The sequence below is a fragment of the Tachysurus vachellii genome, chromosome 26 (genome assembly GCF_030014155.1).
Source record: "Tachysurus vachellii isolate PV-2020 chromosome 26, HZAU_Pvac_v1, whole genome shotgun sequence".
Taxonomy (NCBI): domain Eukaryota; kingdom Metazoa; phylum Chordata; class Actinopteri; order Siluriformes; family Bagridae; genus Tachysurus; species Tachysurus vachellii.
Window position 1 is genome coordinate 4,983,913 of NC_083485.1, and position 26,787 is coordinate 5,010,699.

Genomic DNA, 26,787 nt, shown 5'->3' on the forward strand with positions numbered 1-26,787 from the left:
CAATGAAATTACACCACACAAACCGAAGGTGCTAATAGATACCGATGCGGGGGAAGGGCACGATGAGGAGGTTGGGGGAGGGGAATTCTGAAAGATCAAGGGGGGGAGGGGGATTTCAGGGATTTCCTGAAAGCAAACCTGAGTCTTCTGTGGAATCCTATTAAGCATCTATCTACAAGCTGTCAGCTGATAATGAAAGGAACAGACCACATTTACTTTCCGTTATTGGCCCTGGGACTGCGCTGGGGATGTGGGGGGGGGGATGTGCTGTATGTACTGATGCACTTCTGTATGCCTGAGGATACACCATGTACAGCACCAAGCCTGGTCTTCCCTGGAAACAAACCACCAAGCATTCATTCATATCTCTCTCTCTCTCTCTCTCGCTCTTTCTCCCTTGCTTTCTTTCTCGTTGCCTTTTCTCTCGCTATTCTCTGTAAGAATACCACATCCACCACTCGCACTAGCCATTCATAGAGCATGCTCTTATTATGCCTTACTGCTCTCATGCCTTCTGTAACACATTTCGGTCCGTTTCTTGGCCGATGACTGACAAGTGCGAAGGATTCACAACGAGCTCTTTAGCGATGACGAGCGTCATCATTTTCTCATCGCGAGCTCATCACTCTTTTCAGGTTACATCAGGCTTTAGTTGCTCTTTAAAAGCATTACTTATTTATTATTATATTAAGGCAAAAAATAAATCAGTACGTTATTTCCTTTTATAAACCCACTAATCCCTGCTTATTTCAAATTTCCTTTCAAGCCATTTCAAGATATTACAGTCTACTCTTAGCTGTACTTTTTTCATTTCCTTGTACCATGAAGCAGTACAATGCTCGATGACACAAACAGCACTATTATCTTTTTACTGCAGCCTTGTGCCGAGACTCCCAAATTACTCACTAAATACTCGAGTAGATAATGAGTCAGATGAGAACTAGCATGCTGTAAACAAGAGTACGGAGGGGAGAAAAGGAAACGGGTTCAAAATACGAACATGCACTTAAACGTTTAAGGGTTACTAAGGCTGTGTAAACACGAGGGGATTATTTAAGACGCGTAATCACTTCATTTGGAAGAAAACGATTCGCTGTTTAACCCAGGACATCTGAATTCTCCGATCTGATTGGTCCGACAGTATGTAATTATTGTCTATTGGTGTATCGTTCTTAACGCTAACCTTGATCTAATACGTTGTTGTTCCTATGGTAACCGTGATGTGTACAGTACAGCAGATGCTCCACCTAATCTAAGTCTAATAATCTAAGAATCACTTTTTCATAGCATCTCGTTGTTTAGCAAAGTTAAATGTATAAGTGTTGATTTGGTGTCTACTGTAACAGCTCATGCGAAGGGACTTTTTTTTTTTTCGTTATTTAACAAATAAAAACGTCGAAACGTAGTAAGTTGCAGGTAAGAAGATGGAAGGACTCTCCAGTGTCAGAGCTTGTTTGTAAACAGGGACTTTTTCCCTACATTATAACAGGAAGCTGTCTCTGTAAAAGGATTTCTAAGTTATGGTTTGTGGGAATTTTAAAGTTGCTGTGGCATAAGAGAAATAACCCACTGCCACATGGCAACCAGCTATAGAGATCATCTAGATAGCCAGAGTAGAGTGAGTACACGTATGTTTAGAAATAATAAAAATAAGAACGTTTCTTCTTCCCACACTCATTGTCTATCCGTGTTTTGCGATAGGATCAGGTCTGATTTCGCACCATAAGCTACACAGCCACAGAGAGTGCCGACATAAAACCTCCACATAAGAGACAAGCCCAAGAGATTTCAATTTTCAGCCAAGAAGCACATCCTGTGATGGCTGATAAGCATCCCGCCGCCACGATTTTAAGACACTCGCGTTACTTAACGCGGACGTTCTGCTCCCCACATTCAATCTGTGGATTAAGGTCATCCAAGAGAGGCTTTCGGCGCTCGCATGCAGAGACGAAGGGGTGGGTGGCACATGTGCGTGGGATTGCCCACCGTGGAACTCCAGTTTTCACCAGCTAGGTGTTTTGTTGTGTCTCCGAGAATCTAAACACCTAAACACCGTGGGCTAAAGAAGGACGCCTGCCAGTGGCCATTTCTCCACCGTCTTTGTTTGCGTTAAACCTCACTTTATTTGGTGTGTTCGTTTAGAGACACATTGAGCTTCAAATTTCATGCTTTCACTTTTTAATTTGTCACTGATTGTTATAACACAGGCTGCTTTCCCTCAAAGCTTATGCGGCGCTACTTTTCATCATTCCCGAATTGCTCTCATCTCTCTGTGATGCCTAATAATTTTTACATTTTTGCCCCATTTTCAGACCTCTTTATTCCTGGAACTGTCCCCAGCTGGGCTTTTACTGATCACTGGATTCACATGAGCTTCCCTCGCTAATCTGTTTTCTGCTTTAGTCAATCCCACTGGAGCTTGAGCCAGGCACGCGTCTATGATAGATTACACACACACACACACACACACACACACACACACACACACACACACACACACTTCTACCATTAAATACTTTAGACCAAGAATTACATGTGCACTTATATTTAGAAATCGAGCTTATTCACTTACGCAGCGGTTCATCTGTAAATGCTAATTTGGCTAACCATGAACAATGGCCAATTAGCATGCTGCAGTTTCTATAATGCTAACATACCCACAGTTAGAAGTTTGTTCTGTTTATATATTTCTGGTTTCTGTTTTTACATCGTATCAGTTTAATTTACCTTCCACCTCTCTAGAGCATGTGCCATTACAAAACAAAAAAGAAACACAAAACTATTTTCCTTGGACTGAGAAAAGAAAATGTTTTCACTCAGATCTGATTAGAAATAAGGCAGGCGATGAACATTATTGTAAAATTGTCTAGGTAAAATGATTGTCTGAAACTTTTTAGAGAAATGGGGATAATGTTTGGATGTTGAGGTACCAAAATTACAACGGCAACAGCAATAAAAACCCCAAACGGTGCCGTTAGACTACAATAATAACTGACTGCACATATTACAGGTTTATATTATTTCACTGTTGTTGAAATGTTCATAGGTTATCTATTCAAGCCAGCAGGGGAGTTTACATTTATGTGGTCAGATATGAAATTCTCAGAATAATGAAAGAAATTGTTCATTTATTCATTCATTCGTTCATTCATTCATTCATTCATTCATTCATTCATTCATTCATTCATGTATTCATTCAATTGATTCATTCATTCAATGATTAAGCGAATGAATGAATGAATCAATTGAATGAATACATTCATTCGTTCATTCATTCAGTTGATTCATTCATTCGTCCATTCATTCATTCAATGAATAAGCAAATGAATGAATGAACGAATGAATGAATCAATTGAATGAATACATTCATTCGTTCATTCATTCATTCATTCAATTGATTCATTCATACGTCCATTCATTCATTCAATGAATAAGCAAATGAATGAATGAACGAATGAATTAATCAATTGAATGAATACATTCATTCATGTATTCATTCAATTGATTCAATCATTCATTCAATGAATAAGCAAATGAATGAATGAACGAATTAATCAATTGAATACATTCATTCATTCATTCATTCACTCATTCATGTATTCATTCAATTGATTCAATCATTCATTCATTCATTTGCTTATTTATTGATTAATTGTGCATTCATTTGCTCATTTATTCACTCATTCATTCATTTGCTGATTCATTCATTCATTCATTCACTTGCGCAATCATTCATCTTAGTAACTGCCTGGTCAAGAACATGGAGGGTTAAATTAGGCTGCTAGAAACAACTAAATTTGCCCAGTTAAAAAAAAAACAGACTATCTATTAATAATCTATTTAAGAGCGATTATGAGCGAACTGAAGAGATGTAGCCGAGGTCGAGGAACAATCAGAGTACTCGAAAGTAACTACAGTACGTAAGTGAACTAGTAAGTCTATAAACAGTGTATGCGTGAGGAGATATTGTACATTAAGTATTCTAAATTATTAACATAATAAATTAAGCAAGAGCTACTTAACGTATGAAATGTAAACATTGTATGCCGTACGGATATTGTCATAATGGGAAGTATTGAACATATAGTACAAGGACAAGCAGAGTCTGATATCAGTACTATTCATTAATGTGTGATAGTGGTGATGGTATTGGTTAGTATATTTTCCCATTTAGGCCACACCCACTTTGGGTGGTATGTATGTGTAAGTCAAAGCAATTCAAATAAAATCTGTCTTTAGTGCAATATCCTCCGAAACAGGAAACATTTACCTAGATGAACGCCAAATTCTGTTCATTCAGTGGAATCTCTCTCTCAAAGTGACATCTTCATCGTGATGAACTAAAACGGTGCTCTAAACGCTGTAGCCATAATCATGTGTACTGTAAACACACTTCACACACACACAATGAAGAGGGACCGCATGCAGAGCAACACCAGCCTGGATGTGTTTAGCAGCATGCCTTTTTTTTTCCTCTCAACGGATCATAATTATAACAAACGCCATGCCGGAAATTCAGTAAATCCCTCATTTGCATTTCCCATTTTCCAGCTTTTTTCGACCGTAAGCAGATTCTCAGTGTGAGAGTCTCTTTTATGCATGGCTTAGAGATCTCATTCATGGTTTAGAGGGGAAAGTCTCGGTTCAATCTGTTCCTAGAGTATATATTTGTGTCCATCTGGACTTTTATGTACTGTAGGGTACATTATCCTATAATACGGCGATTGTGCTGTCCCACCAGACATGGCATTTACTGCACTTGCTGTTGAATGTTGAATATTTGGGCTTTGGGTCACTGAAGGGTGCTTAAAGACGCTTTAATTCAAGTTTGTGTCAAAGGTTAAGGATACCATACTGTAGATTGTAAGGTTATTTTAGGAACATGGTGCGTGTGTCTGGTTGGAAGAAATGTCATGACTTGCCTGACTGAAATTATAGACCTTTGCCTCACCCTCACTGACCACTGACTAATGAGACTCAGGTAGGTAATGGGAAGATTTTACCAGTCGTGTTTCTGCCCTGACTCTATCAAAATTCTTTTTGATGTATTTTTCAAATAAATGGTTCGTGTCTTTACAGGTTTTTTTCCCTAATGACACCTAATTCAAGCATAAACAGAGGTGAAAGCATTAGCAGTTTAGCTCGAGGGTTTACCTAGCTGAAGAAAACGGCTATGATAAGAACAAACAAAATGCCAATTCACTGAATGAGAAAGGACACAGAAAGCTGAACCAGAATCCCCTCTTTGGCAGAACAATAGAAAACAAGGGCTGGTTGGTTAAAGCATAATATAGAATTTGTGCAGCAAGATTCAGGTTTCTTTCCAGCTGATACCATTTTTTTGCTGTAACGTTAAACAGTGACCTTTAGGGATTTAATGAGATTTCAGGTCCATCATTAGTTTTTGATCTCAGTGAAGCATGGTGATGGTAGACTCCTGAAGACTTTTGCAACCTGAGATAGCAGTGAATCTTCAATTCAGTTCAAATGACCTTGTTCCCCTGACGCTAACCAGTTCTCTCGAGCAGCTGTTCAGCAACGATAAGAGAAGAAGATTCAAACTGCACTCTCATAACCTCACTACTTATTACCCACAAATTTCACAGAGACCTTCCTGACCTCTTCTGCCATCCAAATAGCAATACCTGGCTCTCCATATGAAGTCATTTTTTACTTTTATTCTGTCCGGCTGCACTCTGGGATGTAATTCGGGGCAGCTCAGCAACACGCTTGCAGAGCAGGAATGCTACATACATCCTGTTATTTTTCCTCCTTGTTATTCACTGCCGCTGTTTGAGTTGCAGCATCGCTAGTCTTTCTGACGGCTTTAAACACTCAAGCATTTTGGATTAAATGCAGAAAGAGCCCACGTGAATCCGAGTGGCACCAAGAGGCTGTCAAATAGGTGCTAAAACCGCATTTCCAGGATTTATGCAAATTCACACCAAATATTTCTTCTATAAATAAATCACAAAATTCAGTTTCAGCATATTGAGAGCGTTCATCTCATCTTAATCTAAACAAAGATGAGTCATTTATTGTTGTTCAGGCAGGTCGTAAGCAGGCGCACTTCCACTTAATGTCCCACTCTGAGCTTTTATTCTTTATGTGTCACAGAGCCACAAGTGTTCTAGGGAAACCACATTTGTAATATCGCACTCAGTCTACTGGTGTGGACTAACATTTAATGGCCCGTTCGCCACTTCTATGTCACCGTGACTCACCAGTCAGCACTCGGTTGTACAAGTGTCAGGGCAGAACAGTGCTACTTTCGGTGTTTGGACCTTGATATAACCCTGCACAGCGATCTGATCTCCCCTTCAGCCACGGCTCGCAACCTTGGGGTAACCATGGACAATCAACTGTCCTTTTCCTCTCATGTTGCTAATGTGACTCACTCATGTCGGTTTCTTCTCTACAACATTAGAAAGATTCGGTCATTTTTGTCCACACAGGCTGCTCAGGTACTTGTTCAGTCTCTTGTCATTTCAAGACTGGATTACTGCAATGCACTGCTGGCAGGTCTACCTATGAACGCAAATGAACCAAAATGCAGCTGCACGGCTTGTTTTCAACCTGCCAAAGTTCTCACATACCACCCCGCTGCTGCGATCCCTCCACTGACTTCCGGTAGCTGCACGCATCAGATTCAAAACACCGATGCTGGCCTACAAAGCCAAGAATGGACCAGCTCCCTCTTACCTCAAAGCCCTCATCAATCCTCGCACTGCACCCCGCACCCTCCGATCTACCAGCACTGCTCGACTGGTTCCACCATCTCTCAGGGTAAGAGGCAAGTATACTACAAGACTCTTCTCTGTTCTGGCACCAAGGTGGTGGAATGAACTTCCCCTAGAGGTCCGGACAGCTGAGTCACTGGCTATTTTCAAGCGGCGGTTGAAGACCTAATTATTCAGGAAACACTTCAACTAGCACTTCTTTCCCTTTCTTCTGCATTTATTAAAATAACATTTTTTAAAAACTTTTCATTGTAACTTTGAACAACGTTTTAAACTCATGGTGTCTTAAGTATGCAACCTAGTGAACCGGCATTAATGTATCCAATGAGAAAGATTTAAGCACTTATGTACGTCCCTCTGGATAAGAGCGTCTGCCAAGTGCTGTAAATGTAAATGGTTAAGACCGATACATCTGTCCATGCCTTCTCTTATTCGCCAGGCAATGACTTATTCATGAGGACTTGCCACCTCACTTGAATCCTATTTTGCTTTAGGATCTGTAGTCAGATTTAAACCTAAAGTGGGCGTGGCCTCCTTCAGATCTCAGCTACAATGCACTAGCCATGTACACGGGTTTGCTTTATTTATAAAAACAAAATTGGTTCTATTTTCCTAGTAGCTTAATTGATACCATGTGGTAATAAAAAAAATAGAAATGTTGATTAAGAATAGAGATCGCTTCATACTGAAATGTCCGTCGAACAGATTCAGCGTCAAATACAGAATCCTTGCCGTAAGACTCAAAATTGACTCAAACTCAAAATCTAAAATAAATACAGTAAAATATAGAAACGTTTCATTGCCTTAAGAATAGAAATTGTATTCTAACAGATTCAGTGGTCTCGAATAGTAAAGATCGAACAGTTGCCTTAAGAATCAAATTAACATCTTGTCAGATTTAGCGGTATTGTCAAAAATTTGGAAGTTGAGCAAAGAACAAAGCTTTGGAAATAGGAGTGTTAAATCTGCCCCTCACCTTTTAATAAACTTTTAATTAGCTGCTTTGTCCAAAACCAAAAAATAATCATGTGTTAAACGAAAGTGTCATCTTATAAACCCATCTTGTTGTTAACACTAATTAGCCCTAACGATATAAATGTCCTCTTCAGATGGAGACAGCAACCTATTGCTGTGTTGTTTTTTTTTTTGTGTGTTTGTTTTCTTGGTGAAAGGCTGTTAGGCTGAGGCTGACAGTATGTGCTGTTTTCCATCTCCCTGCAGAAGAGAGATAAACCTAACCACACTCCTTTCCTTCTCTCCAATCCTCACTACCACATTTCCACATTTATCCCGATCTCAGACCGTTATCCCTACCATGCACACCCATAATCTTATCCATTATAAGAGAATCCTGCGAATCTCTGGTCTCAGAGTTCTTAGTTCACTGCCTTCTCGATTTCCCCCAACCACAGGATGAATGTCTTTCATTCGTCATGTAGTGCAGCACAAAAGCCCATGGTTGAAATCATCCACCTTCTTTATTGTCTAGGGCGTCTGATGATGCAACACCTGGAGATGGGCGACCACAAAAGAAACAGCTGGAGTTATCTTTTATGTATATACAGGACATAGAGATGTCCTCTTCGAAGGTATTGGAACAGCAAAGACAACTTTGCGCCTGGCATCTTTTGTTTGAACCCTATTATTTTTCAAGTGACCGAGATCTTTGAAACAATTGACGGACAGGTGTTACCCAGTTGTGGACTGTTAGATGAACATTTAATAGCTCTGAATGTCTAGTCTTGTCCAGAGCCCTGGCTTTTGCCTTTTGCAGCTTAATTTGTTGTTAAAAAGGATAAACCATGATGTACAGTAGACCAGAGAGCTGCACAAGCACTGGTACAGCAAAGAGAAGGAAACTGGTGTTCTAAAAAGCAGGTATCATACAGGTTGGCTTAAAGAAAATGACAGTACTTCATGAGAAATCTTGTGATAGCTATGAAGTAAAACCCTCAAAACGAAATACAGAGATGGAAAAATCAAAACAAAGAAAGAAAGGATCTTCTAATGGTTCAGAATATACAAGCTCATATGTGTAACATAAAGGTGGTGGTTCCATGGCTTGGGCTTGCATGGCTGCTTCTGGAATAGGTTCACTGATCATGGAACTCATGACTTTAGAAATCTACAGAACATTCTGTACAAATTTAGGAATGAAATGCATCCCCGATCTAATTGGGACAAATTTCATCATACAGCAAGACAGTGAGCTAAAATGTACAATAAAAGACTTTATCTGGGTAAAATAGGAAGGTTTCAGACTGGATGAGTCAATCACCAAACCTCCTGAAGGGTGAAACCCCTCTGAAACAAACCACACCTGGAAAAGCGGAAGCTTTATTATTACAAAATGCAGTCTACTTATCATCAGCTTCTCATCATAGAGCCTGAGAATTAAATAGTTCATTGAGAAATAGCAGTGATTTGCATTCTGTTGTGGATTAATGGGTACGGTGTGGAGCCCAGGCTGCTTCAAACATCTGGATTTTTGGGAGTTGCTTAACTTTAAATTGAATTGCGTCAGATTCTTTGAAACGTACTGTACACTTTGTCTAGTTACAGTGCTTACGAGACAGGAAATATAATGGCTTCTGCATCTCCTTCCTTCTACGATTACTACTCTCATAACACTTTCAGGGAATTAATGCTGCTCGAAATAATTAACATCCAGACTTTGTTTAAAAAATGTATATTCTTTGTGAAATATTTATTGGGCTTAAGTGCTAATAAGAAATAAGTATTTGCGTATGATCCAGTGCATCATTCTCCAAAAAGAGAACCGGAAAAATGTTCGAGCTCTCATACAAATGTCTCCTTTCGTGCCTCTTTGAATTCTGAGTCTGTTTAGTACACCGTGCTAGCGTGAGGTTGACGTTTGTGTGATTAATAATAGATCCTGTTTCTTTTTAATTCTTTGCCTGCTTTTCACTTCCATGCCTTCTGATTCAAACTGTAGTCTAAAACATCTTGGGATTTGTTTTTTTTTTTTTTTTTTAATTCGGTCGATTTCATGGAAAAAACGATAGAGAACGACTTTTCAAAACAGCAGGGAAAAAAGGCACTTTCCATCCCGAACCCCAAAGAATATTATAGTGTTAAAACATCCATGGGAGAAAATGACATTGGCCTTTCGGTGAATGATTCTTTCAGTGCCACATCCATCACTTCACCGGGCACCTGTAGCGCAAAATAACCTTGACTCATAAAAAGAAAGTACTCCGTCAAATTGCTGCTGAATATAGCAGAGATATTTAAAGAGTCGTGACTCTGTGGACTGAAATGAGAATGGGGAATTTCTGTAGAGATGTACTGTATGCTGCACGTGTTGGGGGGGGTAGGAAAGAGAGAGATCGATAGAGAGAGAGAGAGAGAGAGAGAAAGGCACACCATGATGACGAATCTGTGAACTTGAGCGGGGGAAAAAAATAAGAGCAAAGGATGTTTCCATGTCCACTAAACCACACTCAGATCCAAACGTTCAAGAGATTCGTTCTTAAAATAGTGACCATCCCTCAGCAGAATGTTTTATTCTTCATACACAGCCATCTACTTACTAATAAACACAAACCAGTCAACAGATTTCAATTTCCAGCGAGCCGTTTTCAATTATTTCCAGCCAGCACTTATTATTGCCTGGGCAGTTTGCTTTTAACATACTGTAGCAGCAGGGACTCCGAAACCTCAATTTCCCTTTCTACCATGTTTCCATGTGTATCTTTTTCTTATCTGTTCTTCCTTCATCTTACCGGTGTACTCGCCCCGCCCCCTCTGATTATCCCCGCAGCTTGGGTCTGGCTCGCTTTATTCGATGACATCGGAACGCTGTCGGATTACGTCGGCTCTCTTTGAGCGCTAGGGCAGAGAACTGCACGAATCGTTTCAGAGTCTCTTCACACACCTCCCGCTGCGACGGCCACGATTTTACTTTACCGTCATGCTGACTGCCTTCACAGAGCCGCAGCTCCCGCATGCCACAGGAACCCTGCGTAACATGCTACATGTAGCTCTCTGACTGAACAGCTGGAAGTCTTTATTTCTCCACACGACAAATAAAACATTGTAGGAAGAGCTGCTCTTATAAAAGGCTGTGGATCAACAAAATCATTGTGAGCCTCCTGGAGGTTCTCGCTAAGTCTCTCCAATTTTCACACAGTGAGCATTTGTTATAAAACTGGTGAAAATTTATAACTTGAATACATTTACTCCCATATTGCCATTGAGCAGAAATGTAATTGGTTAGAAAGTGATTAATAAAACAGTTAAGTGCCTGAATGCAGACTTGTTTATCACAGAGTATTTGTAAACCCCTGAACATTTTCTAGTAATTAGCATCTGCGTAGCGTCTGTTTGTTTCTGATTCGGAAACGACAGACGCTACGCAGATGCTAATTACTAGAAAATGTTCAGTTCAGTTCATTTCTACTTAGTAAAGTTTGTCAGCGGTTCGTTTTAATAGTCAGCTCCTTTGAGAGAGCAACCAATTGGAAAGAAAAGATTGTTCATTCATTCATTCATCTTCTACCGCTTATCCGAACTACCTCGGGTCACGTGGAGCCTGTGCCTATCTCAGGCGTCATCGGGCATCAAGGCAGGATACACCCTGGACGGAGTGCCAACCCATCGCAGGGCACACACACACACTTATTCACTCATGCAATCACACACTAGGGACAATTTTCCAGAGATGCCAATCAACCTACCATGCATGTCTTTGGACCGGGGGAGGAAACCGGAGTACCCGGAGGAAACCCCCGAGGCACGGGGAGAACATGCAAACTCCACACACACAAGGCGGAGGCGGGAATCGAACCCCGACCCTGTAGGTGTGAGGCGAACGTTTTAACCACTAAGCCACCGTGACCCCCAGAAAAGATTGTTTTGATATATAAAAGCTGGTAATCTGTTGGATTTTGTGCAGTCATGGGGTGGTGCAGCTGTCATATTTAACTCTGTATAGTTATTATTGGTCAAACTAATCGAGGCTCATTGGGGACGCATTCACGCTGCCTCCGTTCACCAGACAGACCTTGTTTCTTGTACATTGGGTGACTGAATAAAAAAAAAACCCCTGATATACTGAACCCAGGCACAAGTATCCTGATCTATTTGTCAGCTTTTATCTATAGAAAATCCTCCATTAAGAAAGGTTAAAAGCCTTGTCTAAAGTCTCCATCCATGGCTCCTTGTCAGATTTTTCGATTTTTAAGCTCAAAATCTTAACTATCCTCTCTCTGTCAAGCCTAAAGTACGTTATGGGTAATAAGTATAGAGTGAAGCCCTGGCGTGCTTCAAATGTGGATTTGGTCATCACTTAACTTCATAATTTCTCTGTAGCCACCGGTGATTAGAGACTTCTAAGATCTCCACACATTAAATGTAATTATGTCTATACTCTTCCTATACTTCTAGACGCCGGCTGTATAGACGGACATAATTACGAGGGAAATAACGGCACACTTTTTCAAGCTAATGACACCTGCTGCATGCTCTCAAAAGCTGTAGCGTCAATACAAAAATCATTAGAGGATCTGCACCGGCCTCAGCCTCTAAACAGGTTCAACAGAGAAGGAGACTAATGGAGGCTGGTGTAGTGTGACCGGTCTGAACCGCACAGGACCACAGAGAGTCTCTCTCTCTCTCTCTCTCTCTCTCTCTCTCTCTCTCTCTTTCCTGTTCTTTCTTTGCTGCACCTTTATCTTTCCTCTCAATCTAATCGCTCTCTATATGTTTTCCTTTTCTCTCCTTCTACCTTATTTTCTCTCCACAGTCTCAGTAGACTGTGACTCATTTGTCTGTTCCTTTGGGCAACGTTTTTACTTCCCGGCTCTTTTTTTTTTTCCTTCTTCTTCTTATATATAAAGTAAGACAGCGTAATTAATTTTCTCTTCATGCACCATATCTGCCCAGACCACTGCCACAGATTTCTAAGTGAAGTTCCGGTTCCGAATGCATTCAAACCGCAACAGTTGTCATTCCCGGTACTTATTACCTGTAATAATTATTCTGCATTTTTATGGCTTCGTGTACATTCTAGTTAAGGAAATCTGAACAGAACCAACAGGAAGTCAAGATCATGCACCTAATTATCAGACAATTGATAAAAAGGAAGTCCCTCAGGGTGTTTTTTGTGATTCTTCCTTTAAACGCCTGTGATGGACTTTGTGTTTTGGATTAATGCGTGTTGTGATGACATCAAATCACATGTCTTGGCTGAAATCTGCTGAAAATCTTCTGAACGTTGCAGAGTTTATTTGATATTGTAATCTCAAAACTGCAAAAACCTGGAAGGATTGACAAGGGCGTTATAGTGAGTGTTGTTCTGTTTGAATCCCAAGGATGTCATAGTCATTCATGGTCTGATATGACATACTCTCTTACCCTTGTCAATCATAGTAACACAAGCCAATCGTGAGCGTCCGTGAGCTCATGTATGCGGAACAGGGCAGATGGCGATTTGTCACATGGTGTATTCGAGTCCTATCGGAAATTTACGAAGTTAAATGCGTATAAACTCCACCACGGAGTCGTAACTATGTGAGGGATTTTTTTCAAGTTCCTAAATTGGGGACGTGTAAGTAAGAAAACAAGGTGAAGTCTGTAGCTGCTGAGAAATTATTAATAAACATGTTTATATTTTAAAGACCCTTTATGCACTGCAAAATACCTTTTGTGTTAAAGGTTAAAGGTTTTAAAGGTTGTTAAAGGTTGGTGTTAACCCTGGTGTTAAAGGTTCTTCATAGAAACTCGCATCCTGGTAAAGAACCATTTAAGATCCTTTATTTTTAAGCGTGCAGGAGGACTAGATAGGGGAGAGCTGGGTGAGTGAGTGAGTGGGTGAGTGGGTGGGAATTGGCAGATGTTAACTGTGTGAACATCAGGTGAAAGTAGGTTATTAATAAAATTATTAAAACAAACATAACCTTAAGATCTCCTACGCTATGGCCGGGAAACTGGCCAAGATAATATTAACAGTCATCAAGGACACAATGAAAAGTTTTGATGTCGTCTTGGCTGGTTTCCAGTTCCCAGTCTAGTTGTCTTCTTGCACACGAAGCTTTGCTTCTCATTTTATTTCCAAATTCTAAAATGAAATAAAATAAAATATGAAATAAAATTCTTTATCCCCTATCGTAAAGAGGCACCGAGCTCCCGTTCACCCTCCACCTTTTCCTATAGAAAGCCTGCTGTACCATAACAGCTCTGTCCCTCTCACGCAGTGTCTCAGTTACATCAACGACCTCAAAGTTTCTTTAATGAGGATCTTAGTATAGTCTAGGAGGAGTATCTCCCACACTAACACACACTGAAGGTCACGGCTAACACTCTCTCATGATGCACAATTAAGCCACACGATCCTCTGATTCACAGTATCTACTGCCAACAAGCTCTCTCTCTCTCTAGCTAATGACTGCACATTAGCCGGCCCAAATCACCACTCACTTTCATCCGCTCTACATCGATTTAGGCGTCATGTTGGGAGCCGGCGAACCATACATACGGAGTCCGGCTGCAGATTTAACTGCTACAAATGTTTATTTTTCATCCAGAACCCACTGAATGTCACTTTTTTTTGACAGCCCGACCATTCAAACAGCCTTCAAACGATCAATATTCACAAAAGAAGAACGAAACCCATTTCTTCAGCCCTAAAACACGTGTAGGAGGAAACGCCACATTCAGCAGATTCTTTGACCAAAACGATGCAGAGCGGAAAGTTATTCATAAGCTCCATAAACTTTTTCTTTTTTTATAAGGACTTTTAGGCTAATATTAGGCTTTGAGTCCATGAAGTGTGCGTAAAGTCTGCAGTAAATCTTTTAATAGGATTTTCAGTTTACAGTATAAATATAGAGCGGTGACAAATGAAAGGAAAATCCAGCATAAAGTGTAACAGCGAGCACTTTGTTCTTCCGAAAGATATTACTGCTGATGCAGAAGAACGGTAAGGTGGAGGGTTTCGCCGCACATTATTTATTCCTCAATCCGTCTATCCATCTCTCATGTTTATGCATGTATTCATTTATTCCATTATTTATTCATTTTGTATTTTTTTACATTCAGAATCGAGATTTTATTTGTCACACCATTATATACAGCGTACAGTACAAGTTTCTGAGAACTGAAACACAAAGCCTGTTCCTCCTTAGAGCATGCATATAAATGACTACATTACAAAAGCAAGAAATTATAAGATTTGTTTGGAATGTGCATAAACTTTTGCCATAAAGTCCAAACTTTGAGTGTGGCATTTCATTTGTATTGCAAATCCATGCAACAACATTCAGACTCTCTCTCTCTCTCTCTCTCTCTCTCTCTCTCGGATGCTGTCGTTGCCACGTTGTGTTCAGGCCGTCTTGAGGTTACGCTTACAAGGCCCGTATTTACGATACGCTTAATCGCAGTGAAAGAAGGACCATCAAAGTGGCATGCGGTGTTAATTAAGTTTTTATGCAGCATAATGGAACCGTAAGGAACGGGCAGCTGTCTTCGGGTTTTTTTTGAATTCTCACGATAACAAATGTTTATATACTTTGTTTCTATTGAGATTTTTTTTAAAAGTCACTACCGTTTTTGTTCAAAGAAAGCACAGCACGATAAGAAGCAGCGCAGTCACAGGAAAGCTTTGAATAAGTTTAGCGGAACGAAAAGAAGCCCCGTAACCCTGCTACATATATTTCAGCAAGCTTTTCTCACCCCTGCTGAGGCTAATTCATTTATCATGTTACTCGGAAATTCCGTCAGAAAACACAGCTTGGTGAATTCTTTAATACAACAGGGTTCAGGCTGTTGCTTGAATTGCAAATGCACAGAAACTAGTACAGAAAGAACTAGCATGCGCTCCGGCTGCATATATATATATATATATATATATATATATATATATATATATATATATATATATATATACATATATATATATATATAAATGACCATGGGCTATGTTTGTCGCTTTGTTGAAAATGTTCGCTAGCAAAAAAATAAATAAATAAAATTCGTGCCTGATAGATGAGCTTGTTAAATTACAACAACAACTCACGACCAATGAAAATTGCCGAAAGGCTTCACACATCTGTGTTGATATTAAGTGTATTGACTTGAGAATATTAAATGAATCAGCAGAAATGATCTTATTTGCATTCTGTAGATTATTTTGTTCTTCTTTTCTTTGTTGTTGTTGTATTTTGCTTGCAGCTGGTTGGAGTCTTTTTAAGATCGAATCAGATTATTAAAGCGCCGGAGAGTCAGATGCTGTTTTAAAACATTGATGGACGATCAAACTAAACAAGACACGTCTGGTGTAAAGCTTAAAGCACACTAGCGTACTCCTGCCCCAACACACCAGCTACCCACCAAAGAAGGTCGGGGCAAATATGTACTTCTTCCAAGACTCAAGAAGCCTGCATTCGCTACGTTCTTTAGAAAATACGGCATCCTTCCACCCAGAGGCCTTGGTCCGTCTTGCAATCTTGTTTTTTTCTGTGAGTCTAGCAGAATCAGATTTAGTGAAATTGGAACCACATTGTATTTTTTTTTTTAATATCTGACCTTTCCACCCAGAGAAGACTCTTTAATAATAACTTTGATAATAAAAGGTTGTGAACCGTTTTGGTCTCCAGAGTCTGTTTTCAGCTCTGTGTTGTAGAGTAGAGTACGGTTAAGGTCAGACTGTAAGGAAAGAAATCTGATTCTGCATGTGTGTAGGAGTAAAGCCTTAGGTGTCTCTCAGTGCGGAGGACACGGCATTGCTGTGTTTATTGAAGAACTCCAACTCCATATGATCACTGTAGGCCTCCCGCTTGGATACATTCTTCACCAGCTCTCATTCTGATCCCCACACAACAGGGGGCAATTGAAAGGCTGTGCTCTGCAATATGGCTCATGGCTTGTGCCATGAGCCATAATAAGACTATTGACCATCGTGTTTTGAACAATTTCTCAATGGCTGCGGTGGGCCCCGAAGGTCATTTAAAGGAAGGAGAGAAGGTAAGGAGGGAGGGAGGGAAGGATATTTGGAAGGATGGATGAATAGAAGGAAGGAAGGAAAGAAAGAAAGAAAAGCATTGTATTTATTTTTTGTACTTGTTTCAGAAGCACTTACAATGAAAATATAATCATATTGAGCTGAGCTTCGGTTATCAATTCCTGCTGTCCATCAAAACTCTGCTAGAGTCCTCGGGCTAAAGCACTGGAGCATGAACACTGTTTTCTTCTTTGATTTCTACCAGCTGTACTGTAATAGCTCACACCACTAGTACGGATCAAAAACGACAACTCAGTGCTTGCTCACGAAGCTATATCAGAGGGTGCAATGCAATGCAGCAGGGGTAACATTTGCTATTTCTTCTCTCTTCACAGCCACTCTTGGCACTCTGGACTTCAGCCTGTTGTATGATCAAGAGAACAACGCTCTGCACTGCACCATCAATAAAGCAAAGGTAAGCAATGCCTTTAACTCTCAGATTGGGATTTATGGGATTCGGAGCCACAGAGCTTTCCAATACTAGACTTGACTTTGGTGCACGGACCCCTAAATATAATAAGTATAAAGGATATTTTTGAAAAGTTTTTCCATTAAATATACTTTAATAGTGCACATGTTTTTAAAAAAAATAAATGAATAAATATTTATGTCTTGCCGGCATACGATTGCGTATTTCTTTTGCAATTATGAACACGTGTGCCAAGTTTCAGATTTGTTCCTGCAGGAATCACAGATATCAAGAACAATTAGAAAATAAATGAGTCATTGCTGATGAAAGCTATAAAATACTAATCCTGCTGTAGGTTTCAAGGTACAATCATTCAAATGGGTTGTTTTGTTCATTTGTTATGAGAATTTGGTCTCAGTTTGCATACTCTACTGTTACTGTTGTTATGTAGCAAGAGGCAAAGTGACCGGAGACTGCAGACTGCTTAAGCTGCAATGTCAGCACAAGCACCACTTGAATTAAGAGTTTGTCAATTCCAAGCAAATAAGGTCAAGTATCAAACCCAAATGCTTTGCTTGAAGGATTCATCAGATGGAGAAAGGGTTGCTTGGTGGCTGCTTTGCTCCAATGGGATTTGACTGTTCAGTTCTCACCTTTGCCCTACTGTATGTGTTTTGGGGGTTCCTCAGGGTTCTCCGGTTTACTCCCCTAGTCCAAAGACATGCATTGTAGGCTGATTGGCATCTATAAATTGTCTGGATTGTGACTGTGCCCTGGGTTGTTATTCTGTCCAGAGTGTCCCCTGCCTTGTTCCCTGAGTCCCCTGATAAAGGCTGCAGGTTTCCTGCGACCCTGCATTGGATAAGACCATTGGTAAACAATATGGATGGATGGATGGATGGATTTGACATCCATTGGTGTATCTAATGTTTCTTATTTCCTCACACACAGTTTTAGTACGTTTTCTGATGCACTACCAGTAGCAGATCATTGTATATTATCATATACCAACATGCTCAAATGTCTATAGAAGCTTGGAAAGAAATAGAAGATATTGTTAGTGCCTGTTACGATTTGGTAATCTGCCAATGAAGTCAAGCATACAGAGCAGGTAAGTGGAGAACCCACTACTTTTTACAGTCTTAACAGCAATGCGAAGCCTGTGTACTATCCAGAAACATATCAGCATTGCCTTGGGTTCCATAGAGTATTGCACGACCTTTTAAGATGGCTGACAGTTCACTCTTGAGACTAAGACTTAAGGGTATTTCCCCTGAAATCTAACAATGCTGTCAAGATCTCTCTCTCTCTCCTATCTCTCTCTCTCCTATCTCTCTCTCTCCTATCTCTCTCTCTCTCTCTCTTTATTTTTTTGTGTTTCTGTGGTAGAGTTTGAGATAATTAATATATAATGTTTCTATCACCGGATAAGCGGTAGAAGATGGATGAATGGATGGATGGATGTTTCTATCTCATCAGAACTAGAGTGAAGGGATTTGCCCAAAACATAACCCCATTCTTCCTTATCTGTGGGTAATACCTGCTCTAAATATTCAGTTAAACTCTAAACAACCATTGTGTAATGACGTGAAGGAAATAGAGCTGCTCCTGGGAAATATTGGGCTTATTCATAACTGCCAAATAAATCTACAATTTCTGTTGCATGACACCTATATGACCAGAGCAATTATGGTGTGGTTTATCATGGTGCCTCGAAGACGTCCATGACGTGCACTACCATGGGACAGTTGCTCTGGATCCCAAGATATAATAATAAGATTATGTACATAATGTAAGCACAGTAAGTTTTTTTTTTTATTGGAAAGCTGGAGTCATTGCAGAGGCTCATTCATGACACAACCCCAGTAGCAGACAGTGTTAAGACCCATGCTCAAGGTCCAAACAATGGCAGTGCTGGGGCTTAAACCACTGACCACCTGATTAGTAACCCAAAGCTTTAACCACTGAACCTTAACCACTGACCAAGCCATTAACAGATACGCAAGCTAACTAGATTTGGATTGAAATAGAATCTGATTAATTAGCCCCTACTTTTCTTTCTGTCTTTTGTAGACCGGGCCATGCTGTTTGCATGCTTGTTTACAAACTGCGACAATTAAAGCGGATTGCAGTCAAAGCATTAGCAAATGAGAGAGTAGATAATCACAAGTTTCGTCTGTTTCCTCCAGAGAAAAGACAGACAGAGACTCTCCTCCCCTTCTCTGCTTTCTTTCTTTCGCTCTTTTTCTGCATGCTGTTGTTCATTAGTCTTCTACCCTTTCCCCTCTTTTTTTCACACTTTGTTTTTAAAGCCAGTAAGGAGAAATAAAAGTTGTTTTTTTATCTCTACAATAATTATTTATTATAGAAAAGAAAAAGAAAAACATAATTTTCAGCACATTGCCTATACTGTACAATGCAACATACAGGAAGTACCATGAGAGACCATGAACTCCTTAGTAAAAGCTGTTGATTAATTTTCTATAACAGCAGCTCTGACAGTCATTTCAGCCGAACAGGTTTTTATTAACACACTCTTATTAATCTGCTAATATTTTCATAGTAAATAGGTGTTTTTAGGTTTATTTTGTTACAACGCTGCCTTATTACATTCCCTATTTTACAGCCTGTCTAAATTCTGATATATTCGCTCCACTTCAGATGCATCGTTTCAGCCTCTTGTCTGAGATACACCGCTCAGCTAGAGCGAGAGCAAAGGAGTGTTTCTGGGCTGTGAAGATAACCTGAATGATTCTGCTTGGGTCGTTCTCTGCATTTGCGTTTAGAAACGATTTTATTTTAAAGCGTAATATTTAGCGACGAGAGACGACGCGTTCTATTTGTTTAACTTCCCATAGCATTTAATTACACAGTAATTCTGCTAGCATGGTTGAAAACAAAAGGACACGTTATTATTATTCTTTTTATGTTGCTTTATAAAAGCCAACAGGCTATTTAATAAGTCAGCACTCATCTTCTAGAGTTAAGCTGCATATATTGGCAGGACTCTTTGCTCAAGAAAAATTACATATTGGGTTATTTTGTTATCTTAAGAGCACAGACAAACCCTAAAGCAAACAGACCTATTTAGCATCCTCTGGTGAGTTATGTCCCGTGTGTGTGTGTGTGTGTGTGTGTGTGTGGAGTTGATGTGGTGCTCCCACTGGTAACACTCTACTCCTTACAGCTACTTCTGTTGCCTCATTGCCTCGTTAATATAACTCGGGTTTCATTCTACATTATGAAAGTAGTAGTGCTATATTTCCAAAACTTTGTTGGTTTATGTCCCTGATTAACTGATACACGATTCATCTGTTTAATGAGCAGAGCATAAACTTAGCGTATACGTCACAACTGCCACGTGCGAGAAAGTCTCTAGAATAGAGAAAAAATAACAGGTGAGTGTGATCAGATGTCCGGTGACTGTGAACAAGGAAACAAATGCACAGTGTGTGGAAGTGGATTCGTTAGAACTGACAGTGGTGAGAAAAACAAAAAACATCCAGTTCCTCGGGCAGAAACACTTTGTTGATGATAAAGGTCAAAGAAGAATGGACAGACTGATTTGAGCTGACAGGAACACGATATATTTGGGAGGAATACCAGTGGGAGGATGGGCTACAACAACAGAAGTTTCCAGTGAGTACCAAACCCTGAGAAATCTATGGCTGCAGTGGACACCAAAAGGTCTATCATTAGAGGAGCTTCATCAGATAATCTGACCACATTATCACCCAGTCATTAGAAACAGCATGTTGCTTCTAACGTGTCATGGAGGAAAATAACCTCCTCACAAATGTCAGCAAAATTTTACATCATCAAAGACAAAGCTCTGCTTGATCAGGACTGACCTTCAGCTTTTTTTTTTTTCCATATCCTCTGTTTGGTTTCAGATCTGTACCTCAGCCAAACAGCTGGCTTCCCAACCCCTGCCGAACAGCAGAGATAGATCGGGCTTCTCTTTGCCTACCAGCTGTTAATATTTCATTCGTAGTCCTCGTGCACGACAAGCCTATCGATTTATGGTGAAGCACAATCACTGGGAAAGCTCCGATTATTAACTGAACAAACAACAAGGGAAGAGTTTGATGACATTTCCTTTGGAATTAGTATTTTCTATTAAGTGTGGTTTGAAACAGTGTCTCTAGCATCTGGTGTCGTTATTAAATAAATGAAGGACTAATCAGGAATGTTCTGGGTTTGAATACAGCAGTAGTATGTGGGGCTTCATTCGAAATATACTTAACATTTGCCGAGTCGTAGGGAACCAGTGACCCGCTTACTGTAATCCAAAAGCACAGCCTTTGATGTCCTTGTATTATGTTATTTTGGCCATGAGGCAGTTAGTATATCGGCTCAAGATTTTTGGGGACAGACCATTCAAAACACAGATGAGGCATATCACGTATGTTATGACGTAGTTAACAATATGCTTTTTTTCTATGCAGCTCTACTTTCACACAGGTGAGAAACCCAAAACCAATGGCTCAAATGATAGGGCAGTAATGGCCTGCTGTTTCTACAGTTCACCTTTCACATTTCCGACTTAGTGTCTATTTACTGTTCCGACACATGAAAATAGAAGAAAGCCATCGTTTTGGTTTCTTCTTATCCTTGCCGCAGACGATCTCTTATTAAATGCGTACAGTATGAAGACGTTACAGTATGACTACAACTTAAGCTTGGAAGGAAAAAGTTGTGATTGTCGGTGCCTTTGCTAATCTGCCCCCTAAATCGAGTCATCTAGCTAATACCATTTCTGAGAAGAAATGAAAACACACATTAGCAGTATCTACATTCTCGTGACTTATTGCTTGCTAGTGTGACTGTAGGTGAAATAAAGCTTTCAAATCCAGCTTCTGCTATAAAAACGGTAATTACTTTGTATAGATTGCAGAAGTTTGCAGATTAAGGAAATTCTTCGAGAAGCTACAGTGAACCAAATGCAGAGGGATGATTGAGTCACTCAGTCTACAACATCGTTTAACTTAGTCAGTTATGTTTCGCTGGATATCAATGTTGGGATCAAACGTTTTACAAAAAGTTCTTTAGATAAGCTGGTGACTCAGTGGACCAGGGTAAAAAAGTTCTATATAGAGTTGTTTTTTTGTTTTTTTTAATGTTCGAAAAAGGTTACAGAAAGGCTCCATTGTTCCAGCTCAATCGATACGGCACTGATCCATGTGGATCCCATGCATGTGGAGCTTACTTCACTGAAACACATACGGAGAGCAGTAGAAAGGCTGCTGCTTGTGAAACGGATATTGCAAAGCACTGGTTATCAGTCATATTGAGTTGTTAGGTATTGTCACGGTCTGATAAGCCCTCAACTAGAGGCATTTGTAGTCACAGGAAATACAACAAGGATTATAAGGAATTGCTTCTTCCCGGGGCTTGCAGATAACGGAGCACTTGCGTTAAAGAGCAGCGAATGCAATTTCAAAAAGTTTCTCATAACACATTTTACATTCTTGATGTCATTGATTCCTGGAGCTGTTAGGCCATTATCTTGTTTAATAGCAACATTTTTGCCAGCTATTTTAGAAGCTAAATTATATGCTTTTTCTCAAAAATGCTTTGGAAAAGTTCTTTCAGTTCTTTGCAACTGGCTCTGGTTATGTGACCACTTTATAGCACCCACGTGAAAATGTTCATTTCAAATTTCTACAATATCTATGCTATTCAATTGTATTCGTATAGTGTCATTTTGTCATAGTGCCAAAGCATCTTTACAGATATCTGACTGGACATTTAAATCTGTAATGAGTAAAACAGAGCAGATGGGGCAAGGGAAAACTTCCTGAGACTAAACTCGGAAGAAAACTCGAATTGAGGAGCCAAAAAGGAACCATCTAACCATCAGTATACTAATGGGAAGAAGTCTATTCTTACCATGAACTTATTACCAATTTGTTGTGTATAATACATTGTGTATGTAAACTGTACTGTAACCGTGTATAAAAAAACAGTTTAATCTTCGGTCTGTAAATCAGAAACAGGTCAGTGTTGCATTGGGATGGTAGGAGGTAAGCACGACATGTTTCTCAGTAGATATGGTCAACAAAGCTACAAACACAATCATGATCCTGGTCCGTCTAAAGTATACAGTACACCAGAAATTCAAGGAACTATAGGGAAAAAAGAATCACATGAAAGACACGTTTGCTTGACAGAGATATTGTGCACCTGAAACGACTGTCACTACATGACCATCCTTTATCTTTAGTTCAGCACTAGATGTGCTGTAATGTCTGACGGACCCACGGACACTGCTGAAAAAAACAGGCAACATGAGTGTTCTCCAATATTTCAGGCAACATTTCTCCCCAATATTTCTCAACTAAAATCAACTTCATATAATATAAAGGCCTGATCTTATTACCGCCAAATGGACATCGGCCACCTGTACACCAATGCCCCTTTTCCACCGAGGCAGTTTGAGTGCTGGTTCGGAGCCAGAGCCTAATTTAGAACCAGTTCTTTCTTTTTCGACAGCCAAAGCACCGGCTCTGAACCAGGAAAAGTGGTTCTTAAGTAGCACCAAAACTTTGCTGGTCTAGACTTAAGAACCGCTTGTGTCAGGAGCTGTGGGCGGGGCTACTGTTAGCGCATTTGATAATATACCTTAAGTATACTAATGTTTAATACACTTTTACTTTACCGTGATATGATACATTATCAGCACACATGATAGTAGGTAGCTACATGCTAAGGCTAACTTTTTTCTGTGTTAATAATAAAATAACGTTATGTACTTTCTCGATTACAACCTCCGTTTATACAGATTACATGGAGCTGCACGTATACGTTGGATTCGCTGCGTTTGGATGTTAATGTAGGTTCACAAAGCCATGAGTATTAACAGTAATGTAACATCCGCTATTGTTGATGTGTTTGTGTTTGCTGCTGCTGCGCTAAAGTTGCTGGGACACGTGGCACGTATACAGTGACGTCAGAATCGGCTCTGTGATGGCTCTCTAGCCGGTGGAAAGGCAAACCGGTTCTTAGAAGGTTCACCAGTGGAACCAACTTTGAACCAGCACTAGTGCTAGCTCTGAACCAGCACCCGGTTCTTTTTGGTGGAAAAGAGGCACAAGAGTGTGGACTCACAGAGTGTGGAAAAGGACTCACTCCATCAAGGAAAACCGTAGGCATCTGGTTAGCAAGTCTTAACCCCACAGTTCTCCAAAATGTATTTAATATCAGCCAGGAAAACAACATAGCTGTATTGTTTTTAGCCACTAAAAGTCAAATTGATGTGAATTTGTCATTATAGTTATCCTGGTGAACGTCCAATAAGTTGCTTGGCACTGTGTACAGTAAGCAGTAAAACACTTCAGGACAGAGGAAAATATTCAACAGCAGGATGGTGTCATTTTGTCACTACCAACAAGTTCATTTTTCTGTTCCAGTAACACTTTATCCTAAAGTGTTTTGTTCCTCAGGAATTCCTCAGAATGACACAACGCGTAAACGCTCAACATACTAGTCTCTCTTAGCATTTCTAGATTCTTTGAAAAATGCTAAATATTTGTCTCCTCACAGAAAACATCAGTTGCAACCTGAACAATCTGACCGATCAGATTTAAGAATTCGATGCTGTTGTATAAGCCTTAGCTCACACTTTGTTTCAAAATATTTCCCGCTTTAACAGGGAATATTAAATCTCCCTTTAGCCTTTTTTAAATACTCTATTTAACCATTCAATTCGGAGCACATCATTTAAGCACTTCATTAACAAAGCATTAAACATCACTAAACGGACACTTAATTGAACCTCCAGGCATCAAATTAATATGCTATTTTTTTCATGAATTGATATTAATTCTCATTATTTGTTTTGCCCGTGGTGTCGTTTGTTCAGCTTGTAAGTTAGTACAAACTAAAAAATGTGTCACCCAAAAAAAAAAAAGAAGAAGAAAATGAAAAAGTTTCTTCTGACTGAAACTCGGTCTTCAGGTTTCTCTCACAGGAGCATTAACGTTTTTATACATGCAGAGTGTTCAGAGTAGAAGTGCCAGGGGTTTGGTTTCATTTCCACATATGAATAGTGTATAACAGGCTATCGGTCGTTCGTGTAGTACAAAGGAACGTCCTAATCCCTGTTGCAGCCCTGCCAAGGTGAATGAATAGAGAGTGGGTGGGTGTAGAAGCTGGGGGTGTTTATTAGAGGTAGTTTGTTAATTATACAACTCATTTATGTTTATTATTTAAGAATATTTTTGGGGTTTTTTTTTTAAACAGGAAATGTTTCGGTCAATCTGTTTACACCCTGTCACATCATGACAGCTAAATTACGGGCTTGCGCACAAAACTGAGCATCGTGCCATCAACACGAGCAGTGAATTCATTCTTTCATTCATGCAAACGAAAACACCCTTTCGTGTGTCAACGCTTGTCTGTTTAAATTACCATCCGCTTTTGCTTTGCTCTTTTGATTTTTGCCTGTATTTGTCTCAACATTGTCAATTTCTTTTTCTTTAAATTTCTCCTGCTTTTATTGTTCTTGTTGTTGTTGCATGTCTCCATGTATGTATGTATGTACGCTCTCTCTCTCTCTCTCTCTCTCGCTCTAACTCTGTGCATGACTGATTTGGGAATGTGATGGACTCCAGCTTCCTCTACCCAGGTACAGAAAGGTAAGGTCAGCCAAATGTATCGTTTCAACCTCTTTCCTTCCCATAGCAAACCCTTGTGAGTTTGATTCTTCTGACCTCTTTCCCTATGCAAAAGCCCTCAATGCATGGTACCCAACCATGAACCTGATATCATTACCAATACAGCTGTGCCTATCACATTTTTTTTTAAATATAATGACTGGTTAATAATTAAATAAATTCGTATTGCATTGAATGAGTAATGAACATGTGATATTTTATGGATGACTTGCTAGGAATGTGACTAGCTTGCAAATCTGACATCGATGTGCAGTACTACGCATTTTTTTACTGCACTCTTTTCTCTGTCCTGATTACGCCCCCATTCTACCTTGTACCCGTTGTGGTATACGCTCCCGGCTCCATCATAACCCTGACCAGAATAAAGTGATTACAGGAGATGACTGAATGTAAATATATCCAGTAGTGAGACGTTCCTACGGGTCAGACAGTATAATTGCACCTTGCTTGTCGGTGCCAGAATGTTTAGTTTGATTTAATAACCATCTTTGCTATTAAAGACAATGATCTACGATTTAAAAATGTCAATACAAATGACCTGGCCTTGAGCTAACATTTTAAACCTATTCTTTCAATGAAGGACAATTATTTGACTGATTGCCAGAGCCTTCCATCCTCTTTGGAACGTGTGCCATTGTCCCTTGTGATGGGTCATTTTTCACTACTAGCATTAGCACGTTGTGCTGCATAAATGACCCTGTGTCGCATAGAGCCTGGCACTTGTCAATGCAAAGCACCGCTCTTACACTTACATATGTTTATGTATGAATGGTGCTGTGTGTATGTGTTCTGTAAAACATCAACCGACTAGGGTGGAGTTATTAATACTGCCCTTTCTCCTTTGCATATTTTTTTATGTTTAGCTGTTTGAGATGCTTTGACTCTTCGTCATATGGTGCTGGCAGCAAGCAGTAGGCTGTCTCTGAATGAGTATAATCA

The 26,787-nt window shown here is 39.8% G+C and overlaps 1 protein-coding gene across 3 annotated transcripts in view; it reads left to right on the plus strand.

The window, feature by feature from the left end:
- Positions 1 to 26,787, plus strand: part of doc2b (double C2-like domains, beta) — a 132,445-nt gene that overhangs the window by 77,741 nt on the left and 27,917 nt on the right. For all 3 annotated transcript variants that reach the window (XM_060862930.1, XM_060862931.1, XM_060862932.1), the window contains one exon: positions 17,097 to 17,176. In XM_060862930.1, coding sequence (XP_060718913.1) covers positions 17,097 to 17,176 — 80 coding nt within the window. The remainder of the gene's footprint in view (positions 1 to 17,096; positions 17,177 to 26,787) is intronic.